Source organism: Elgaria multicarinata, chromosome 1, assembly GCF_023053635.1.
Source record: "Elgaria multicarinata webbii isolate HBS135686 ecotype San Diego chromosome 1, rElgMul1.1.pri, whole genome shotgun sequence".
In the NCBI taxonomy this organism is placed as follows: domain Eukaryota; kingdom Metazoa; phylum Chordata; class Lepidosauria; order Squamata; family Anguidae; genus Elgaria; species Elgaria multicarinata.
Genome location: NC_086171.1, coordinates 37,962,428 through 37,983,928, shown reverse-complemented (window position 1 = coordinate 37,983,928; position 21,501 = coordinate 37,962,428). Strand labels below are relative to the sequence as shown.

Here is a 21,501-nt window from a genome sequence, read left to right as displayed (position 1 = left end):
CGAAGAAATAGGGTAAATTCCATACTGGTTTTTAGAGTTGGAAAAGAGCAGTCACACATACAAAAACCAGATATGTCCACTCTGGTCAAACACGAATGGCTAAAAAAGTAAGTTTCTGAAACCAGACAAGAAATGAACTCAAGGGACTAACCAGAATCTCAAGTTTTTAAAATGTACTTTGTAGAAACTCTGCTTTTGAGCAGTTTTAAAACTTAGAATTATTTTAGATCAATCAATGGAAGCCAGAGATAAAACATATTTTCTCTTTTAACAAAAATTATTACCACATATGGAGCTCTTTCCTGTGAGCTTGCTTTTCTCCACAGTTTAGCAATCTGCTTCACTCTCGTAGCCCAGTCTGAGAATGTGGAGAAAAAGAAGTAAGGTTTTTGTTTTATTTTACAAGGATGAAGAACATCATTAAAAGTATTAATAAACGGTATCTGCTTTTTATGAAATATTATCTCCTTCAGAGTTAGAAAAAACTGAATTCTATGAAATGAAACTGGTGCCTAACAGATATGCAAAGCTTGGTTTAATACTACAATTTGAAACATACCTGGGAACTCCTCTTTTAGGTTTGGAAAATTGATATTTGTGTACAAAACAGGTGCTACAGTTGCCATTTCACCAAGTGCTTCCTCTTTCTCCCATTTCAGAGTGCTTCTCTGTGCATTAGACATGGTATCACCTTCACCTTCCAGTGGGGCAGCAGACGGAACCCAAGCGTTAGTGGGATCATTTATCACTGCATTAAAAGCTGTGTTTTTATCTCTGACAAAGCAAAAATAAATAAATAGGTGCATTCATTTCTATGTACAGGATTATATCATTCAAAAAGATTAAAACAATCACGTCAACATTGCTAACGGCTTTTGCAATTCTACAATCTGAGTGGAGGAGAAATCAAAGAGCCCAACAAATTAACAACAGGTTAAATTGCTTTAATATCATTCTAGCTGTGCTGACATTTGATAAATATTAGATTTCTCAATTTGACTCACCTAGCGTCTGTGTACGGTGGTTGTGATATAGTAGAAAAACTGCCTAATCCGCCTCCAGGAACCAAAGATGTATGAGGGAGATGGGGGTTTGGTCCAATCAGGCCATTCATAAGTGGAACTCTTGAAAATGCATTCTCCCCTTTAAAGAAAAGGTGAACATACAAATTTGAACAGTGGTTACGAACCCATGGTCACCTTTTAATACTCTACGGTGAGGAAAGCATATTTTAAAATAGGATAGTACAGAGCACGTACATAGTGCTTTAAAGTGTGTCTGAAAAGTGTTTAGCTCAGTAAAATTCTGCTTCACTATTTCACAGACTAAATCATTTGAAGGTAATTTATCTGCATATACCAGAGTATCAAACATACTAAATTAAAATTCTATTTTTTAAACTCTACAAGAATACATTCAGGGCCTTCCTAACCTTAAGTAATTTTGCCTCTAATTATTATTGTATTTTGCAGTCTTAGGTGTAGTTATATAGTTTCTGAATGAAACACACGAGAGTCATTCTGATGTTGATATTTATGCATATCATGACTATTCTGAATGTGACTAAATAAAGGAATTAAAATTCCCTCTCCCACACCCAAACAAATGAGCCAAAATTCTCCCCTCCTGCCCAAAAGAATCTCTTTATGGATTGTGGTATAATAACCTACAGTTTTCATACCATTAAAAGAGGTGTCTGTTTTGTTAAAAGTCTTTCTATGTCTTAGTGTCTCAATTATCCTTTTTCTACACACAGAGATAACTGGTGAGTGCCAAGATATAAAAGTGCTAAGTACAGCAGAGACCTATAATTTCTGACACCCATAACGCATCACAGAATTGTAGTGCTGGACGTGATCTTAGTTCTCTGCACTAAGAAAGATCTTCCATTCATCACAAACCTGCTAGATAATATCATTGAGGAATAAATTTAATAGACAATATCCAGATGGGACAAGCAAACAATGGGAAACATGACAGGAGAAAGCATGAGCAGGGGGTTGGACTTGATGGCCTTGTAGGCCCCTTCCAACTCTACTATTCTATGATTCTATGAAATCCCACAAAGTCTCAAACAATTCAGCTAACGGGGAAAAATGCTTCAAAGGTAGTGAGATCAGTTAGGCCTAAAAGCATGAAAGCAAAGTTTATATGTTGAGTTTCTCTCAAAAGAAACTTTACACTTCTTGTTCTGCCTACCCTTTATCATGTCTGTCTGGATGTAGCCATCTCGGAAACCACAATGAAAATGGGGAAAACCCAAAACTGAAAAGGAGGAAAAATTGTTCCTGACTGTAACAGGCCACTTGAGACACATCAAGTACCAAACAACACTCTTCTAGCTTTAAAATTAAAACTGCACTAGAGTGATTTATTATCCTGGAATAATTTCCCTGTTAGAAAAAGATGTCATATCTTAAATGGTTCAGTCGTTATTTTTAATTTATAACCATCTTCATGAGCCCAAGAGAAGTGCATTCATCTCCCAACATGGAAGGCACCTGTAATAAAAAGTTCCTCAAAGATTTGCTTCATAGCAGATGAAAGGGGGAGGTGGGGCTGAGAAGAGGGCTCTGGCTGGATACAAATGTGCCACACGCTGTGCACCCAGTCTATAGGCTAGCGATTCCCCACCCTGCACTCAGCCAATGGTGGCCAGAGAGCCTATGGCAGCAAATCAACCAGTCACTGTCAGACACTTCTAGCTATAAAATACGCGGCCTTCTATCTCCTAAGCAAATAGAGACATTATAAACTTCAACTCTTTCCAAAAGGAGACATGAGATATCTGGGCAGTGTAACGAAGAGACACATCCAACCTTCCTGGGATATAGCATTTTATCGATTAAAAATAATGAGAATTATAAAAACGAATGATAGAAGTTACTGTAACTTCTAATTTCTCGCAAGGCCAGGTGACAAACAAACTATGCCTGGGTTGTCATCAATTGCGATACTGTTTTATTTTTGATGAAAATTGCTAAGAGTGAAAAAGAACAAACCTTGATTGTGCAAGTGCATTAACTGTGGTGGTGGAGGTGGTGGGGGTTGTGACAAAGGAGTTGACTGAGTAGCTGCAGGACTCAGTACAGCAGTAAACAGATCTTCAACATCCTTTCCTCCCAGCTCTGTAAAACACTGCATGTGAGTCTATAGATATGGTTGCATATACTAAGCTTCATAAAAAGATATTAAAAAGCAAGAGAACATACCTGGAATCTTGTACAATTTACCAAGAATTGCACCTGGACGAAGTAAAAGCAAAAGATGCATTAACAACCATAATTCATTGTACTTCTACCAGCTAATTGCAATAAATTATCTTCAATATCTGCGAAACATATCTAAAAATACATACAGGCTGCAATCCTCTAAAATAATAGGTTTCTTTAGATGGTAATGATGCAAGATAAAATTTACCATCTGTGACCATCTTGTCCAGCTCAGGGCTCAGGATTCCATCCAATTGTTCTTCACTCAATGGCCGTGAACTCTGACTGACACTTTGCAGAGGCAGAGAGGAGGGATCATCAGAAATGGGTCCAATATCTAGCCCAGCTGGAGGAAAGAAGAGCATTGTTTTAACTAAAAAGACACAAAATGGCTTCTAGTTTAACAACAAATTTCTTGGTTATATTGCTTGCCCCAGGGCTTACAGCAAAAATGTACTTCTAATGTGTTTCTTTTAAAATGTACTTTTAATGTGTTTTTGTTCTGTTTTTGGTCTATTTTATTTTGTCCATCGCTCCAAAATTCTGAATGGGGAGTGGTATATAGGACTTACAGCAAAAAAGCGCTCTTAGGTAAATTTCTTAACCAAACACACTAATGTGTGAACCGCCCAGAGAGCTTCGGCTATTGGGCGGTATAGAAATGTAATAAATAAATAAATAAATAAATAAATAAATAAATAAAAATAAATAAAAACTTAACCCTACTGCCTAGCTGAGAATTGACGGAGGGAATAGAAAAGGTAGAAGTCACTGCTCCGAGTCTAGCTCAGGAGCAAATGATCAACCCTGCATTTCTGATGAAGGCAAAGCCAAGACTGACAACTGAGAAGGGTTGCTTCCCTTCTGGGTAGCAAGAAGTCTGTTTGACTGGCATTGACTTCCACGGAGGTGGAAATAACCCTTTCCTGCCTGCTCCACTCCCTCGCTGACCGAAAACAGAGCTTTTCTGCATGAGGTTATCCAAACCTCACTGAAGAGGACCCCTTGAGCCATACAGCCTTTCCTCAGATTTCGAGAACTAAGCAACAACAAAATGACTGTAAAATTCAACATATATAAAACTAGAGGATTTTTAATTTTTTTTTTTGCAAAAGGAGCTAATGTTATAAGCACTGTGAAACTCTCTCCAGAGTAGTTACAGGAGAAAAGAAGTTCATTAAGTTTAAAAGTGATCTAGATCCATATATGCAGAATTTGATAAGGTGTTTTAGGGCGTAATCCTATGAACACTTTCCTGGAGTAAGTCCCATTAAAGTCAATGGGGTTTACTTCTGTCCAGGATTGCACTTTAATCTGATGACTCAAATAACCTATTAGGGTCAGGAATGGTGGCCCTACACCTCTGCAATCAGCCTCCATTGGGGGTTTTCAGGCCCCTTCTTCGAATGCCTTCAGGAAGCCCTGAAGACCTACCTGTTTTTGCAGGCCTTCCTGTAATGTCTTGGGCTGTGGGCTGAATTCAAAATTTATGTTTTATTTATAATTATTGGTAATCTCTATTTTTATGGGTCTTTGCTGAACATATACTTAGTGAGGTTTTTTTATTGTATCCACTTTGCATGGTTTTTATCCTCTACACTTGCATAAAACTCTGAGGTTTTTTTTTTACTACTTTTTGTAGTGATGGAGAACACTGCTGAAGAGAGACAAGGCACAGTGGGAAGCATCAGGGCTTTCTGCCGGAGGAATCATCCTTTGGTGTTAAGGAGACAGACATTCGTATATCTCTCTTGCAACCTTTGGCCCTGGGAATACGGATTCACTGCTCAGCAAATACTGACACTGGCCTTTTCTCCTATAAGTTCTACAGTAGCACATTTGTACAGCAAGCCACTTTCTAGTAACTGATGGCCAAAACTTCCTGGAGCTTGAGGCTGCCCCTGATTACAATTATAACTTATTGCACATGCCCAGAGGCAGCTCTCCCTTCTCATTCTCTCCCCCCCACCCTCCGCACCCACTGTGCCGATGCCACCCTCCACTGCCTATTCACTCTTCCCTCTAGATTGCTTTTCCTAGTTTAGAAACTTTGGTACCTCATCTGTTCTCTAATTCAGCGGTAGGCAACCTTTTTGAGCCATTGATACATTTGAGTTTTATTCAACTGGTTTGGTAGGAACCTGAAGCACTGGATATTTAGCATATTCCTGATACTGCTCTGTTTTAGGGGGTCCCCTCTTGACTGGTAATATAGGTATTAGGCATGCTGATTGTGGAAGATCCTGCCTCTCTGCAGAGGGTTTTAATTAGGAAGCTGAATTAATTTTAGAATTTCCAGACTAAAAATGATAGAATTCTAGGGATTCTTCATACAAGTCTATATCAAAAGTAACACACTATAATCATGAAGCCATCACAGAAATTGCAGAAAACTTAAAAAGATAATAGCTTCTTTTTCTTCTTCTTTTTTTAATATAATGGTCTACCTGTGTCTTTTATGTTTAGCTTTCTAACCTACAGTTGCAATGACCATCCAGGGCCAAATGAAAAACTGACAGTACCTTTACAAATATACTTTCATGATTTCATATTACAACGAAGTAAAAACAAGACATGGTTTATATAGCATACTTAAATAGTGCAGAGGGAAGAAAACATGTTACTTTGTACTGTGAAATGCACATATACACACACACACACACACACACAAATCCAGGACATAGTTATTCACAACATTTTAAAACAAAATTCTCAAACTCTACTAGGTGCACTGCACCGGCAGGCATCTAACATTGCTCCGGACTCTGCACACACAGATAGTGAAAAATGAAAGCATTTTTAGTGACATGGTGAAAAAGCCATGACATTTCACATGCATTTTTTTCCAGCTGAAACCACTAGGAAAGGTGACTACTTCTAATCACAGATCACCCACTGTTTATTTCCTTACCAAAGGGGGAGGATGAGTTCTCAACCTGGAAAGTGCATAAATCAAGACCTACAGGATCCAAACCAGATAAAATGGATGATTATAACAAGAAGGAAAAAAAGGGTGAAGAAAGCAAGAAAGAACATAAACCAAAAGTACATATACAGCTCCATGCTGAAATAGTACATTGATATGACAGACACCAATAGGATTTGTACAAGTTATCCCCATATCAATAAAGCAAAGTGAAAATAAAATAAAAGGGCAGATGTATTGATCAAAGCAAGAGATAGGAGACCTTTGCTAGATGAAGATTACTTAAGACGTAACAAATATAAATATAAATAACTAGTTGTATATAACTGTGAACATGACACAGGATGAGCTTATAAATCATGATAAAATTCACAAATCCAACATGAATTTTAAATAGCACATACCTGGATGATCTCCAGATTTTACTAAATCTTCAGAAAGAATTCCAAGAATGTCATCATCAGTGTTCAGCACAAGGGCAGCTAATGGGTCATCAGAGGTACCTACAGAAAATAGATACTTTATACTAAAGCATCATAACCAAACCTGACACCAAAAATGCCAGTATTAAAGAACACATGGGAGAACATTTCAGCGTCCCTGGACACTGTCAATGACCTTAAGGTTGCTATTCTTTAATAAAGGAACTTCAAAGGGAGACTACAATGTGAAGCCACTGATGAATTACAATTGTTTCAATAAGTTCAATTCTATCACCTGTGGGTTGAATCTAGACAATGGGGTTTGTTGGTTTGTTGGTTGGTTTTTTTATCACACTATAGGTATCAGTTAGCTTACCAGTGTTAGAATGTTTGTGACGTTACTAACTCTTCTCTTTAACATAACTGTCAATGCCTACTTTCTGTATTTCATTTCCCTCTCACCTCAGTGTTTACAATGCTGGTCCCCCTGCTAGGATAACATTTCATGCATCTGATGAAGTGGACAGTAGGCCATGAAAGGTTATGTGGTAAAAATTGTTAACCTTTAAAATGCTAAAGGAATTGGTCCACAAACTGCCATCTTGGCCCTGTGGGGAAGAAGAAGGACCGAGGGGACAGGAGCAGGCAGAAGTAACATCGGGGCCTGCTCCTGCTGGACTCTTCCCCCCCCCCCACAGGGCAAACTGCCATCTTGGCCCTGTGGGGAAGAAGAAGGACCGAGGGGACAGGAGCAGGCAGAAGTAACATCGGGGCCTGCTCCTGCTGGACTCTCTCTCTCTCTCTCTTTCTTTCTCTCTCCTCCCTCCCTCCCTCCTTGACTCCTTTTCCTTGTGTGTCATGTCTTTATTAGACTGTAAGCCTGAGGGCAGGGACTGTCTTTTTTCCTAAGTGTAAGCCGCTCTGAGAGCCTTTTTTGGCTGAGGAGCGGGGTATAAATATGATAAATAAATAAATAAATAAATAAATAAATAAATAAATAAATAATAAATAGCTTGTACCCATACCTCAGACACTGCACTTTACCTTTATTATAAAACGTTTATACTGGCTACGACCATCACTGCCAGGGCACAGGGCCCCCTCAACATGACCCTACGTTTGGTCAGATTTAGTACAAGTTTTATACCATTTGCAGTCTGGCCATCTTTTGAATTGCTTTAGAAATATCAGTAGCTGTGTAAACCATGAGGACTTCTGTCGCTACAATGAGAGATGATGCCTAAGAGCCATGTGCGAATTGCTGCCATTAGCTGACTGAGTACATTCCCCCCCACCCCACCCGGGCAACAGTTTCAGGAATCCATAGGATCTGTAAGCTGCTAGGAAGAGCACATGGTTCGTATGCAAAAGGCTCAGGTAGGACTGGAAAAGACTCCCATCTGAAAGCCCAAAGAGCTGCTGTCAGTTCTCATGTTCCTAGGAAACACCAATTATCCTAATTAAGCTGACACCCCTGCAAAGGAGAGAAGCTGTTGTGGCCTTTCAAGGAAATTATCTCACCATGACTAGGGCAACACTGAGCTGTCCACTATGCTCAGACCTGCCTCACAAATTCAGTATTTTAGCAGCCACATGCCAGAAGTGTTAAATGCTTCCAAGCATCACACCATCAGTGTTCCAGGGTTGAGACCAGATGTCTGCTTGACTTACAGAGGTGCTAAAGTCTCTAAGTGTGCAATCCTATGAATGTTAGACAGAAAGAAGTCCTACAACTCCCAGCATTCCCCAGGACTCTTTTCTGTCTAAACATGCCTAAGATTATACCTTAAAGCAGATGAGAAGATGACTGGAGTGCCAATAGCATATAAAGTAGCCCAGTCATCTTGAAATCACGTCATAGTTAGTTTGCATTCTATATGAACTCTTAAAGGACCCAGACCAAGCTTGATCTCGCAAAAGCTGGTTCTTCCAAATTCACATCACTTCCTAAGTTCCCACATACAGGCATAACAATACACTCACTCTCTTCTCACAAAAAGGGACTTTAGGCCTGATAGCTCTCTCATCACGACTAACCAGGAAATGAAATAAGAATCCTATAAACAGTGACTTTAGGGGACACTTCTACATTAATAGGATGGCTGACCAAATTACTCAAGGAAGTCCTCTACCCTCCTGCCCTTCTGAACTCTACCAATCCTTCCCAAATTCTTGCTTTCAAAAACTTTCCTCTCCCAAGCTCATCCTCACTTACCAAAGGGCACAAAAAACATTTTCAAGTATGTGTACCTTGTGTTCCAGATTTTGATGGAGCTGGAGTTGAAGTTGAACTAAGAAGAGGATCTGAAGATGGATCTAAGAAGTTTGTGCTCAAATTTGTTTTGTATGAAATGTTAAGGCTTTCTTCGCATAAATGATCTAAACTTGGTTTACTTTGCCTACTGGTATCTAGAAGGTCTTTTCCAAAGAAGGCCTCCTGCATTTAAAAATAAAAAAAAATCATTTTTTAAAATTAAAATTCCTTTATAGTCTGCAGAACTCCTCATATTTGAGTACTGAACTATGAAGCCAAATATTGTTTTGTTAAGACACAAAACTGATTTACATCAGTTTTCTGCTCTTCACTTGTAGAACATAGAAAAATTCAACACAATTCATTAAAAGACTAAATTTTATAAATAAAAGTTGCTAGAGGTAATTTATCACCTTCTACAACCAATTTGAAGGCTTGGATCCTAAATGAATGGAAGGAAAGTTTCCAATTTGGGGCAATACCCCCCTCTCCACACACCCCACCCACACATTGTTCAGGAGCCCACTTGTCCTTCAGAGAGGCTTTGCAGGTTCCAAGACATAAGCAAGAGAAAGTTCTGTGAACTTCATTCCACACACTTATCTGAGGATCTGAGCCAAAGAGTTAATTTTATTTAAATCCTATACAGAGAAAAGTTAAATATCCTTATTGCTTCTCTCATAATAAAATATCCTGTTTATAGAAACCTGTCCACAAAATCTGTTCCTGTTAACAAGAGCAAACTGTTTTCAACTCAAGGTATCTACAGTTATGGAATACGTTAATATAGACATTTAGGTTATATGTTGACATTTTATTATATTTCCTTGAAAGCAAAAGAATTAGGAAATTAAAAGGAAATGTATACGTTGTGTTTTAATGCTTAATATCAAGAGGAGGCTGTTTAAATTATCTCTATGATAAACCAACTTAGAGTGATAAGGAATTTCATATTTGAAAGCAAGTGTTTATGTCTTAAACTATTAACGCTTTGCTCAATATATGTATCAATGCTATTTTTTAAGCAGCATACTATGTGTAGCAATGGAAGTACCTGCAAGTATGCTGGGAAGATTTCTTCAAGCTTGTTTTTCTTTTTCCTGTAACGCTTTTTAATTTTTTCTGTATTTTCAGAAACAGTTTCATCAACTGGTGTATCTGGTAGCTGTTCACTCCAACCTAGAAATACCAAACATACACAACTATAATACCATCCTATTCTATTCTGGTCCGAACTTGAGGTAATGCTTTCCTCTGAATGAGACTTTCCATTTCTTCTGAAAAAGATTTTCATTTTTTGTTTAGCACATGTTCTTTTCCTCATTTAAAACAGCAAAATGGTAAATATTAAGAAAATAGAAAATTGGAGAGATAGAGCATTTTGGTGAAAGATATGGTTTTTTTTTAAGTCTTCAGAGATAAAATGAAATTAAACCAAGACTAGAAAACTGTTTTCTCATATTTACAAATGTTGGCCTAAATCAAAAGAACTGTGCATTCAAGGAAGATCTGGATTTTTATTTTGGTCTTGAACAGAAAATGAATTTGCTATATTGTATAGATGTCTCTCATATAATATTCACTAACAAAGCCCTATGTTCTCATCAGTGTATAAACTTCTTAGATGGACATTTCATTTAGGTGTTATGGAGCCTCATTAATTCTTATATTATGATCACATTTTGATTAGCTGGGTTATTTGTCTCTTGACAAGCAATTGATGAAAGTGTAAAAAGTGCTATTCAACTATCAAAATGACACCTGAATGTACTTAGCACCTTCTCTAGTGTTAAGGAAATATCTGCAAGGCATAAGAGAGGACCCATATATTACTAGCTAGAAAAGCATTAGCAAAGGAATATTTCTAGCACACTAAGAGGAATTCCTATTTTTAAATTACAACATTATATCAATGAACAGGTAAGCAATATATAAATCAACACATGAATCCAATTGTAGTATCGTATCTCCTCTGTAGTGTCCAATCTTAAATAAAGTTACATTAATAGGGCTTTCATAAAGACAGATTTTATTAGGATTTTATTAGCTTTTAAATTAGTTTTATCAGTGATAATAGCACCCAAACGCTGCATTCGAGATCAACTTAGCAGGCTCTAATTCTTGATGAAGGCAATACAGCTGAAAACAGCAGAATTGTAGTTTGTGTACATATTATGTATGGGAGACGTTTAACCAGGATAGACTAATGTACCAAGTGGAAAGACATTAGCTACTCCTACAGTACTTGAAAAGTTGGTCTGCAAGAAATCCGTTTGTAGGATCTCTCTTAACTCCACTGAATTACTTGTAACCACCTTCTTAGAGGTAATTTTGAGTATAAATTGAGACAATGTGAATCATACATGGCAGGAACAAGATGAGATAGGCAGGACAGCAAGCAACAGTCCTGAGCTGCAGGATGGAAAGAAGGATGGATTTGGTCACTCATGATAGAAACTGAATCAGAAGATGGAGATCCACTAGCAATAAGAAACATCCTGTTGATTAATGATTCTAGGCAGGCACTGGGCTTTCAAGGGTTCAATTAACAAGATCAAATCTCTACACCAGCAGCACTAGTCATTCTGTCCCTGTGGCAAAAAAAGGTACCTTATAAATACAACATCACACGAAAGGCAGGAAACAAGGAAATAAAATGTTTTAACTGTTTTATTCTGTTTTTATTTTCATTTTACCTTGTACACCGCTCCGAAATTTTTCAATGGGGAGCGGTATATAAATATTCTGAATAAATAATAATAATAATAATAATAATAATAATAATAATAATAATAATAATAATAATAATAACCAGGTCACTGGAAGAAGGCAGACACAGAACACTGTGCACATTCTCTTCTAGCCTAACTTATATTTCTAAAACTGTGGAAGTGAGATAACTTTATGAACACACAAAACCAGGTCATGTGACTTTGTAAGCACAAAACTTCAAACAATGCTTCAAGAATGACTCTTTATGAACTATGGGCAACGTTGAAAATATAGATGTGGGGGAAAACATTTCAATAAAATTACTTTATTTTAAACCTTAACAATATAATGCTCCTTTACTGAAGTACATGCTGTGATAGTGACAGATAAATGTGAGATTGATTGTTGCATTAAATTAAGCAGTTGAAAACATTTAATTAGCACCCACTTTCATCTCTACAAGGTATCTGCTCAGATACAGAGCCAGAAGAATCCTTCCTGGAGAGAGATCGTTTTGTTTTCCCCTGTCCTGTACGACTCCGCTGGCGTACCATAAATCCACCAATGCCTGTAAAAACACACACATTATATAGCTTAAAGTTATGTAAATTAAGAGAAATATACTGGGATGATATGAAAGCAATAAACTCTCTGTTGCACACTAAAGACTAATAGTAGTTTATTAGTAAGGCATGAGCTTTTGTGGGCTAAATCCACATTGTCAGATGCTGGAATGGATAGAAACAAGATGGAAAAGTCAGATGCAGGCAGGTAGAAAGCAAACATTCCATTTCAATTTAAAGAGACATCTGCAATATTAAAGAAAGTGAACTGCAAGATGCGGCATGGATCACAGACTAAGGGCATGTCTAGGTACACCTAAAGGTGTAGCGGGAGGCAGGGGGGAGGATCGCAGACTTACCTGCTTCCACGATCCTCCCCCAGCGTCCAAACAGCCGCACGGCATCCCGGAAGGGAAGAGGGATGTTGCAGCCGCCATTTTCCCCCCCAGAAGAGGAGACACGCACGCATGCAGTGAAAAAAAAGTTATAAAAACACACATGCCCAACACCTCCGCCATCCCAGGGATGGCAAAATTGCTGCCCCCCAGCCCCAAAGGGCATGGAGCCCCCACCCAAACAGCTCCGTGCCTGGCCACGTTACTTGCAGGGAAGAAGGGAGAAGCTGGGACAGGTGCCCACACTGCCCGTGGTCCTCGGGATGGTCTCAGGACTGCAGGCAAAATTGGGATAACCGAGGTTTAGGTTATCCCAGAAAAATGGAGGGGTCATCCCTGCCTGCCCCTGGGATCCCCCATGTGTCACTTGGACACACAGGGAGGATCTAGGGATGACCCCAGGAAAAAAAGGCTGGTGGAGACATGCCCTGAATGGAAGACAGTGTATAATATACTTTTCGTGAGCATCTGCTTTTATTTCCTAATATGCAAGGTAGTTATGTGATCTTTTTACACTGTGAGAAACTATGAGTGACCCAGATGTATGCTCCTGATATGTACATGATAAAAAATTATGCACCAATTCTTCACATACTATAGGGTAGAAGTGGGTGATCACTAAATTTGTAACATGTACCTCCTGTTGTAAAGCAGGAATGATCCTAAGGGTTTGGTTCTGGGAAAGTTACCCTCATTCTTTCATGTAGGAATAAAACTTTGCTGAACAATCTCAAATGATTAAAGACTGAATATTACACATATGAACATTACACATATTTTCGTCCCATTTGTTTTGACATGGCAGGCCATGTTTTTTTCTTCTACCATAGTTTTACATTAATTATAGTAGTAATTCCTTTCAAAGGGCAGCAGCATCAGTTGAATGAGGAAAATAACTAGACAGCTTCTCAACTCCAATGTTTTATTGTTTCTTCTTTTTTAGAAGGAGTATAATCCCTACAGATAATTTAGTATTCTGTTAGGATTTAGTATTCTGTTATATAAAGTTATTGAAAGTGCAGCCTGCACCCACTCAAAAGATTCAGAGCAGGTAACCATCTCTTGAACATTTATATAAAAATCCAACTCAGGAGATATTTTGTCTTATCAGGTGAATCTCATTTCTGAGTAGGAGCTGGAGGACATTCCAAAACTTCGGATGTCTTTGGGACAATGAAGGTAGGAAGTTGACAGTGACCTTACCAAAGGGAGAGAGCTCCCTCCTCCCAGTCTGGAACAACAAACACTTAGAACAGAGAACTTCAAACAAGAAAGCTAACAGAATACAGACTTCCACAGAAAAAAACATGGTACCTATCTAAGATTCTAAATCAGATGGAATCTGAAAGAGTGGGATGAAATATCCCTTTATTCCTGCTCCTCTTTGCGCCTGAACAGAAAGATGATTTACCAGGTAATCCTAAGAAGAGAGATGTTCTAGAAATGGGACTTACAAAACCTGAAGCCTCAAGGGCAGCCAAACAGATTTTGAAACTATGTAAAGACCTGGTCCTTATGGAAGAAACAAAATTCTCATCATCCAACATACATAAAAAGATTACCTATTTCGAAATGTCTAGTGGATACCATTGTAATAATTTTCCTGAACAGTTCTCTCTGGACAATGTCTGACAAAATGTTTGAAAAGCTTGAATGACGATGATGAGGTATCACATAGGGAAACAAAGACCTGGATGTGGATGGAGCTGTTCCACCCCCTTACATTTTGGAGACAAAGGCGAGCTACCATCAGGTCTCTGGATTTCAGAGAAAACCCTCGGGGTTGAAGTCAGACCAGAGTAAAGTGCCCTAGTCTTCTTCCCAAAATTAAAGAAGATGGAAAACACCTTTAACAATCTCTCCAGCTGACGGACCTCCTCAAAGGCATCATTTTCAGGAGTTATTGAATTGATTCTGAGCCCTAATGTTTGGCAGACACTTTGAAATGAGGGATGCCTTTGTAAGAATGAGAAAACCGATTTTGCGTAACCCTGACTGATGGCATCCAGCACTCAATGAGTTAAGCTTGAGGTCATCCACCTCTGAAAGAAACTCTGGACGGAGCCTTCTTTCAACATGCCACTTACACCAGTCAAAATAATTCTTTTATCGCTTAAACCATTGTCAGGATATTGGCTTGGAGTTTTGTGTGGTGATCCACTGGACATCAGGAAAAACCTCCTGACTGTTAGAGCAGCACAACAATGGAACCAATTACCTAGGGAGGTTGTGGGCTCTCCCACACTAGAGGCCTTTAAGAGGCAGCTGGACAACCATCTGTCAGGTATGCTTTAGGGTGGATTCCTGCACTGAGCGGGGGGTTGGACTCGATGGCCTTATAGGCCCCTTCCAACTCTACTATTCTATGATTCTATGAAATAGCATTTTTCTGGGAATGCAAGATTGGTCTGTAGGATGAAAGGCAAGACTAGGAGGTTTTGCCTAGGAGGTTTAGACTTCATCCCAAGTTATGAAGGGGAAACCTTTTATATTTAGGCTCCACTAATATCTTATCCTTGGCAAATGCAGCGGTAGTCAGGTTGTTATTGGGATTTTGGTCCAATACCAAGGCTTTGGAGGCAGCAGGTCTTGTGTCTAATGAAGTATCCATCATAAAATACTCAAGCCATGTAGAGCTTCTTGACCCTACTGATGGTTTCTTCTGGAAGCCAACACAGAGGAAAACTGTTGGCAAAGAGGGAGGGAGGCAGCTGTTGAAGATTTTATGTTTGCTGCTGAGCACTGAACTTCTTTCTAACTTCTTTCATCACTGCCTGTCTGAACCGCTGCTGAAGAAGAAAGTGAAGCTACAGAGGCATAAAATTCAGGTATAATCAGAAGCTTAAGAGTTTGTCCTTGTGGAAGAATAAAGTTTATTTGAAAGCTTGTTAGTGATTTGGGCTCCCTCAGGGAACTTTTCCCTTCCAGACAGAACCTGTTCAAAAGAGGCTGGAAAGGCAATTTGTTCAAGAGATGAATTAGGGAAGGCTTCAGCTATCCTCACAGAGAAGGACCTAAGGCTTTGGTAATCTGGAGATGCAAGTAAGTAACCTTTCAACCGGTGACTTCGAAGCTGGTGCCGGAGATGAAGCTCGATCTGGGCGTTTTGTCAGAGAGGCGGAGGATTGAGAATTCTTCCTCTTTTTTTTCTGAGCCTCCTTTGGAGTCCGTGCCTTTTTTGATATCTTTTTGGCCACAGATAAGAGTTACAGGGCAGCCTGGTGTTAATGGGTGAGTAAGCGGATTCACTCCTAACGTTCACCCTTGTCCGGGCGGCGAGTCCCCAATACAGGCTTCTTAGATGGATAGAGCAGTATCGTCATGGTCGACTCTGTGTGGGGAAATTACATTCCTTTTTGTAGAGGACGAGGAGGCTGCCATAGTTTTAAGACTGCGCTCGTACATTCGTCAAGGCGCGTCCGCTGCCTCTAGTGCTTTTTCCCACAGACCCGCTCATACCCTGTCTGCTCTATGTTTGCATGTCTGCTTGGTGAAAGACATGCAGTGATGGCAAGTTTCAATCTTGTGCCCTTCACCAAGACAAGATAAGGCAAAGCGAATGTTCGTCTGTAGGGGGGAGCTTTCCCCTGCATCTGACACACTTCCTGAATCGTGCCTTAACAGCCAGATGCCCTTAGGGCAAATCACTCAGTGCAATCTTCACTGTAATAGAAGTACAACAAAGAATTAAGATTTTCCTCAAGAGAACTGAATATATGAACAGAAGTCCCTTCATACGAGCTCTGCACAGGCGCGGAGCCCATATGTGTGATGCATAGAGACCATGATGAAGAAATAATCTATTCCATCAGTTTCCCTTTTGAATCAAAACAGATACCAGTCTCAAAAGCAACATAGTATGGGGCTGAGATCCTGGCCATGGGATTTTCCCCAAGAATGAGCAGGGATACATTCCTGTTTAAAGAAGGACTATTCAGATTCACCATAGCTCTGGTTACTTCAAATAGAAAAGAGAACACGAAGATGTTGCACAGCATAAAAACAGCCTAATTCTATTTTCTGTGGATCCATAGCTGCAGCTCTAGATTGCAAGATGGCAGCTCCACCAGTGATGGAAGATTGCTGCACTCTCTCTTGCTACCATAAAGGCCAGTTCTGGGTGAAGAAAAAGTGGCTGGGGCAAAATATGCCATAGTGTGGAGGGTCAAGATGGCACTCAGCTCAATATCACCTTCTTGGAAGAGAAGAATCAAAGCTGCACTGCAGTGGATTCACCCTAACATGGAGAGAATATTCTCCTCTCCTTAATTACATAAGGATGTACTTCAATGAGAGAAGTACATCATTATCCTCCTGTCTATAAACAAGGGGGAAAGGAAGCAAAAACAATAAGGAAAAGAGAAAGTTGAAATAAGATCACTAATTGGGCAGAGAAAACAGAAAGTGCCACCCAAGCCTGCTTCCTAATCATATGGAGGAGCAGATGGAGCAGGGAGCCCTTTGTCTCAGGTGTCTTTTTCAACTTCTTGCCTCCAGTATTTACAGGAGACTTCCTACTTCTGGAATTTCCTTCCGCTTATAAATGCTAGTCACCAAGAGCCAGCTGAATTCTTTATGAAGTATTATCGACGGCTTCCAGAATATATTCAGACTGGGCTCCAGGTGTGGCCACTACCAATGCCTCCCTAAGACAGCATAGGGAACTAATACAGATTTGTAGAGGTTGGATACCCATTCCTCCTGCCAGCCAGACATAGATCCCCACAGTAGGCTTTTAGTACCCTGGACTAGTGGCTTGTATCCATCCATCCATTCCCTCTGCATTAGTAGAGAAAATAAAATAAACATTCTATCCTTTGAACTCTAGCTGTATTGTCAAAACTAGTGGTTCCCAAGATGTACTGAGACTAACTTCTCTTCCAGATGAAGACTGTCCAGATTTATTAGGCTGTTTGCCATCTGAAATAGTTGTGCTTCATGAGACTTTGCAGATGCTCTAACAGCAGAAAAGAAAGTTCTCTTAATTGTCATAGTAAAAATATTTGCTTTAATAAAAATAAAATGGCATCATCAAAAGGATGATCTAGGAAGATAATGTCCCCCTTCCAAAAACAGTTCAGTATTATATAGGGGAAGCATTCATTTGCAATAAATGTATATGAAAACGGCAGGCCAAAATCTTATCAGGTTTAACCATCAAACTGTAAACTTAAATTGAACATTAGTACTTAGCAGCGTGATAAAAGGAGGTTTCCTGCTCTTCGGCCATTCTGTAATACACATGTCTTGTTAATCAGACAGTAAATGAAATCTTAACTTGATCAGAAGTAGCTGCTGTATACAACACACGGGATATTTCTCAACAATACTTCACCAACCTGTTTGTAAGTTAAAAGATTATTTATATATAATCAACAAATATAAACCTAATAAATATGCGAACATTTGTAGCATGTACTTTACCAGGTCTGTAAGGCTTTCTTTTTCTCTTTTTGATCCCCTCAGTTTCTTCTGCCCCCTTAGGATCATCTTCTGCAGGTTCCCTTTCAGGGCTTGTATCTGATTTTCCTTCACAATCCATGAGTTCTCCTTCTGATTAAATATACATATATAATAATAAAGTAAACTACATTGGAGTTGCCATTGTATCTTATACATTTCGACATCACCACTCAGTCAAAAGATTCCCAAGGCAGTGAACAGCATATTTTAAAATAAGCATATTTATTTATTTATTTATTACATTTATATACCGCCCCACAGCCGAAGCTCTCTGGGCGGTTTACAACAATTAAAAATAGTGAACATTAAAAGTATACAAAACCACACACAAGTTCAACAGAGATAAAAACACACCGAAGCAGTAAAAACAGACTTAGTCTGCCACAAAAGCTAAAGCCAAATACAATTAAAAGCCACAGAGAATAAATGCTATTAGGGTGGGAGTTCAACAAATGGTCAAGGTTAGGGAATTCTAGACAGTGCCACAACAGTGAACCGCCCAGAGAGCTCCGGCTATTGGGCGGTATAGAAATGTAATAAATAAAAATAAATAAATAAATACATAAAAATAAACAGAAAAGGCCCTGCTCCACGTTGTAACTCACTGCACCTCAGAAGATGGAGGCACACTAAGCAGAACCTCCTAAGGAGATCCTAATTGTCATGCAAACTCATACAAGGTGAGGTAGTCTTTCAATTACCACGGTCCAAGGTATCTTAGGGCTTTAAAGGCCAAACCAGCACATTTAATTAGGCCCACAAATAAATTGGTAGCCAGTGCTGTTTTTCAAGCACTGGCAGGATACTCATATCTGTTAATAGGATATCCTAATTACCCCCATGTTTAGTTTTTAAATCGGCTTTTAATGCTTTATGTGTGTATGTTCTGTGTTTTAGAGTTTTAAATTTTGTATACTTGTTTTTACCTCAATTTTAGAATTTCTGTAAACCGCCCAGAGAGCCCTGGCTATGGGAGCGGTATATAAGTGTAATAAAATAAATAAATAAATAGCCTTGCTGCTGTTTTTTGTTTTTAATAAAGAGAAATGTCTGTACAATCTTTAAAGGCAGCCCCATATCAAATGCATTGCAATACTCTAGCCTGGATGTTATTAGGGCATATATGTAGCTGTGGCCAGGTCCTATTTCTTCAAGAAGAATAGCAGCTTGCATACAGTACCAGCAGAAGTTGGCAAAAGATGTACAAGCCACAAGAGACACCTGGGCTGTGCATCCTAACATACAGGAATTTTATAAACACCTAAATTAGCTGTACTCCAAATTCCATAGGTTCTTGAAAGTTTTATCATAAGGGCAATATCTCTGTAATAGGGCATTTTAAATGTAGCTTACATTAAGTAACTCGTTTCTGCTATTTGATTGTCAGCATTGTATTATTCAGTCACTATTCCTCACAAGAGTTAAAATACATCTTTGAACTCCATAACCCCTTATATAATATCATGAAAGTCTAAAAATCCCTTTGCTAGTAAGAGTACTGGGAATCTGAAGTAGTTTGGATATTCTGTTTCTAGGTTGAGGGAGATGCAAGCTCATCATTCATCATTTCCTAGACCATTGGGTAAGAGTGTCAGAAGGGTCATGAGGCATTCCCACTCACATAACATTGTTTAACTATAATGCCAAATAGTGACACACTCTCAGTTTGCATTGCCTTCCTGCTCACATGTGACCTCCTACAATGAAATTATAATAGGACTATGTAAATTCACCCCATTCTTTTAATCTGGCTCAGGCCCATAGGAAGATCAACCACCTTTTCCCCTTTATTCGGTAACCTTTAATATGACAAAATTCTAAAAGGCCTCCCTCTTCCGACAGCTTTAGTATGATGAATCACAAGAAACACTAAGAAGTATGCTCTAGAAAAAGGCATTGCTTTCAATAGTTGAAGATACCGCTAGTGAACTCTGGAGTATAAGATCATGAACAAAAACAAAAATAAAAGGGGGGAAATAAATAGTGTTTCAGGACATGGTAGATTATTATCAAGGAATGGTAGAGGAACAGCTTCCATAATGCTTTTTTTTTATCAACAAGGGAGGACCTGCAGTATAGTGGTAAAGCAGATGTTTCTAGCATTTCCAGTTTAATTTTTCGGGGGGAAACTTGGGAGAGCCACCGCCAAGCAGAATAGACACTGCTGGGCAAGTGGACCAAGGGTCTGAGTAAAAAGCAGTTTCGTATATACATGAATTTAACAAGTTAACACAAGATTGCACTGTTGCTTGAATCACTGTATCTGAATAATTCCTCCCTACAACATGCCTCTTATGACATTTACTCTTAATTAACAGCAGGGGATGTTACATAAACAAAAAGTATTTAAAACTGTTGCAAGAAAGTTAGCTCTATTCCCCTTCTAAATGGAAACATGCCTTGCTTATTTCATGGCTTGTCCTTAAGTCTTCCTTCAAATCTAGATTTGTTATAATATAGGCATTTAGAGTGGAGTCTGCTACTATTCCACCGAACATTTGCAGACACAGATCTCCCCTTTAAACATTACAGCTGTTCACAAGGAGACATGTGGTGGACAAGCTGCAGACTAGTCCACAATTATAAAGCTCATCTGGGCTGTAGTCGTCTGCATAATCTCAGAATGGTAAACATTTATGTGTAAAATTGATCCAGAACACCTACTATTATTACGACACTTTGTGTCCCTCATTATATGCATTCTCACAAGCACTTATCATGGGATAGGTCACAGTTATTTACATTTTACAAGGAGGAAAATGAAGCAGATAGCCAGAAAATTGCCCATAGTAATCCCATGAGTCTTTGGCAGCAGAATTAGGTCACTCAAGTGAACAGCAAAAACCGGCTTGCCTACTTAATGTTACCAGAGAGAACCAAGCTCACCTCTATTACATCCCCACACCTCTCATTTAGACTCTCAGACCCCATCTTGTCTGCAACTGCTAGCTGGCAAGAGCTGGCTATCCAGGATTGGGTGTGTTTACAGGACAGTCACCATCCTCTACTGATATGGAAAAAGAAGGAACTCTTGGGCACACAAAGGCCAAAGTTCCCCCTGTACAATGAAAGGACAACCCCTTGTCATTCACTGACTATTGAGAGCTCTGAATTCTTGTGCAACCTTTCCAACTAGCACGGAAACACACGTTGTGCCAAGTACTCCTCTATTCAGAAAAGCACACACATCACTCCCCCCGTTTCGTTCACCTCAATGTCCTCCTCTCAGCTGCCACACTGGTTTTTGTTTTCTAAGACTATAGCTGGTCTTGAACCCTGAACTCAGCGGTCTTTTTAATTCTCTTTTGTTTGGGAAATTCACTTCCACATGGCCCATGACGTGGTCTCTGCTACGAAGATCCTGGCCAAGGCACTCATTCCACTCCCATTTCCTAGACTTGGTCCTGGCCCTTGAGAGTGGTCCAGCTGGCAGCCATTTTTAGGGATGGGCGAGCAAGTGATGTGTGGGATCGCTAGGATGCTCCAGACATCATCTCACCTCTCATCACATGCCCGATTCCTGTTGGCATTTGTGATTGCTGCTCTGCACAAAT

The 21,501-nt window shown here is 39.3% G+C and overlaps 1 protein-coding gene across 9 annotated transcripts in view; it reads right to left on the bottom strand.

Moving 5' to 3' along the window:
* Positions 1-21,501, bottom strand: part of KMT2C (lysine methyltransferase 2C) — a 208,126-nt gene that overhangs the window by 48,389 nt on the left and 138,236 nt on the right. For 8 of the 9 annotated variants that reach the window (XM_063126216.1, XM_063126206.1, XM_063126186.1 and 5 more), the window contains 12 exons: positions 17,909-18,037; positions 11,975-12,094; positions 9,869-9,993; positions 8,811-8,997; positions 6,543-6,641; positions 6,124-6,171; positions 3,421-3,558; positions 3,213-3,245; positions 3,003-3,128; positions 1,005-1,143; positions 560-774; positions 285-358 (listed from right to left, as the gene is read on the bottom strand). In XM_063126216.1, the coding sequence (XP_062982286.1) occupies positions 285-358; positions 560-774; positions 1,005-1,143; positions 3,003-3,128; positions 3,213-3,245; positions 3,421-3,558; positions 6,124-6,171; positions 6,543-6,641; positions 8,811-8,997; positions 9,869-9,993; positions 11,975-12,094; positions 17,909-18,037 (1,433 nt within the window). The remainder of the gene's footprint in view (positions 1-284; positions 359-559; positions 775-1,004; positions 1,144-3,002; positions 3,129-3,212; positions 3,246-3,420; positions 3,559-6,123; positions 6,172-6,542; positions 6,642-8,810; positions 8,998-9,868; positions 9,994-11,974; positions 12,095-17,908; positions 18,038-21,501) is intronic. The other variant, XM_063126232.1, reaches the window with a different exon arrangement.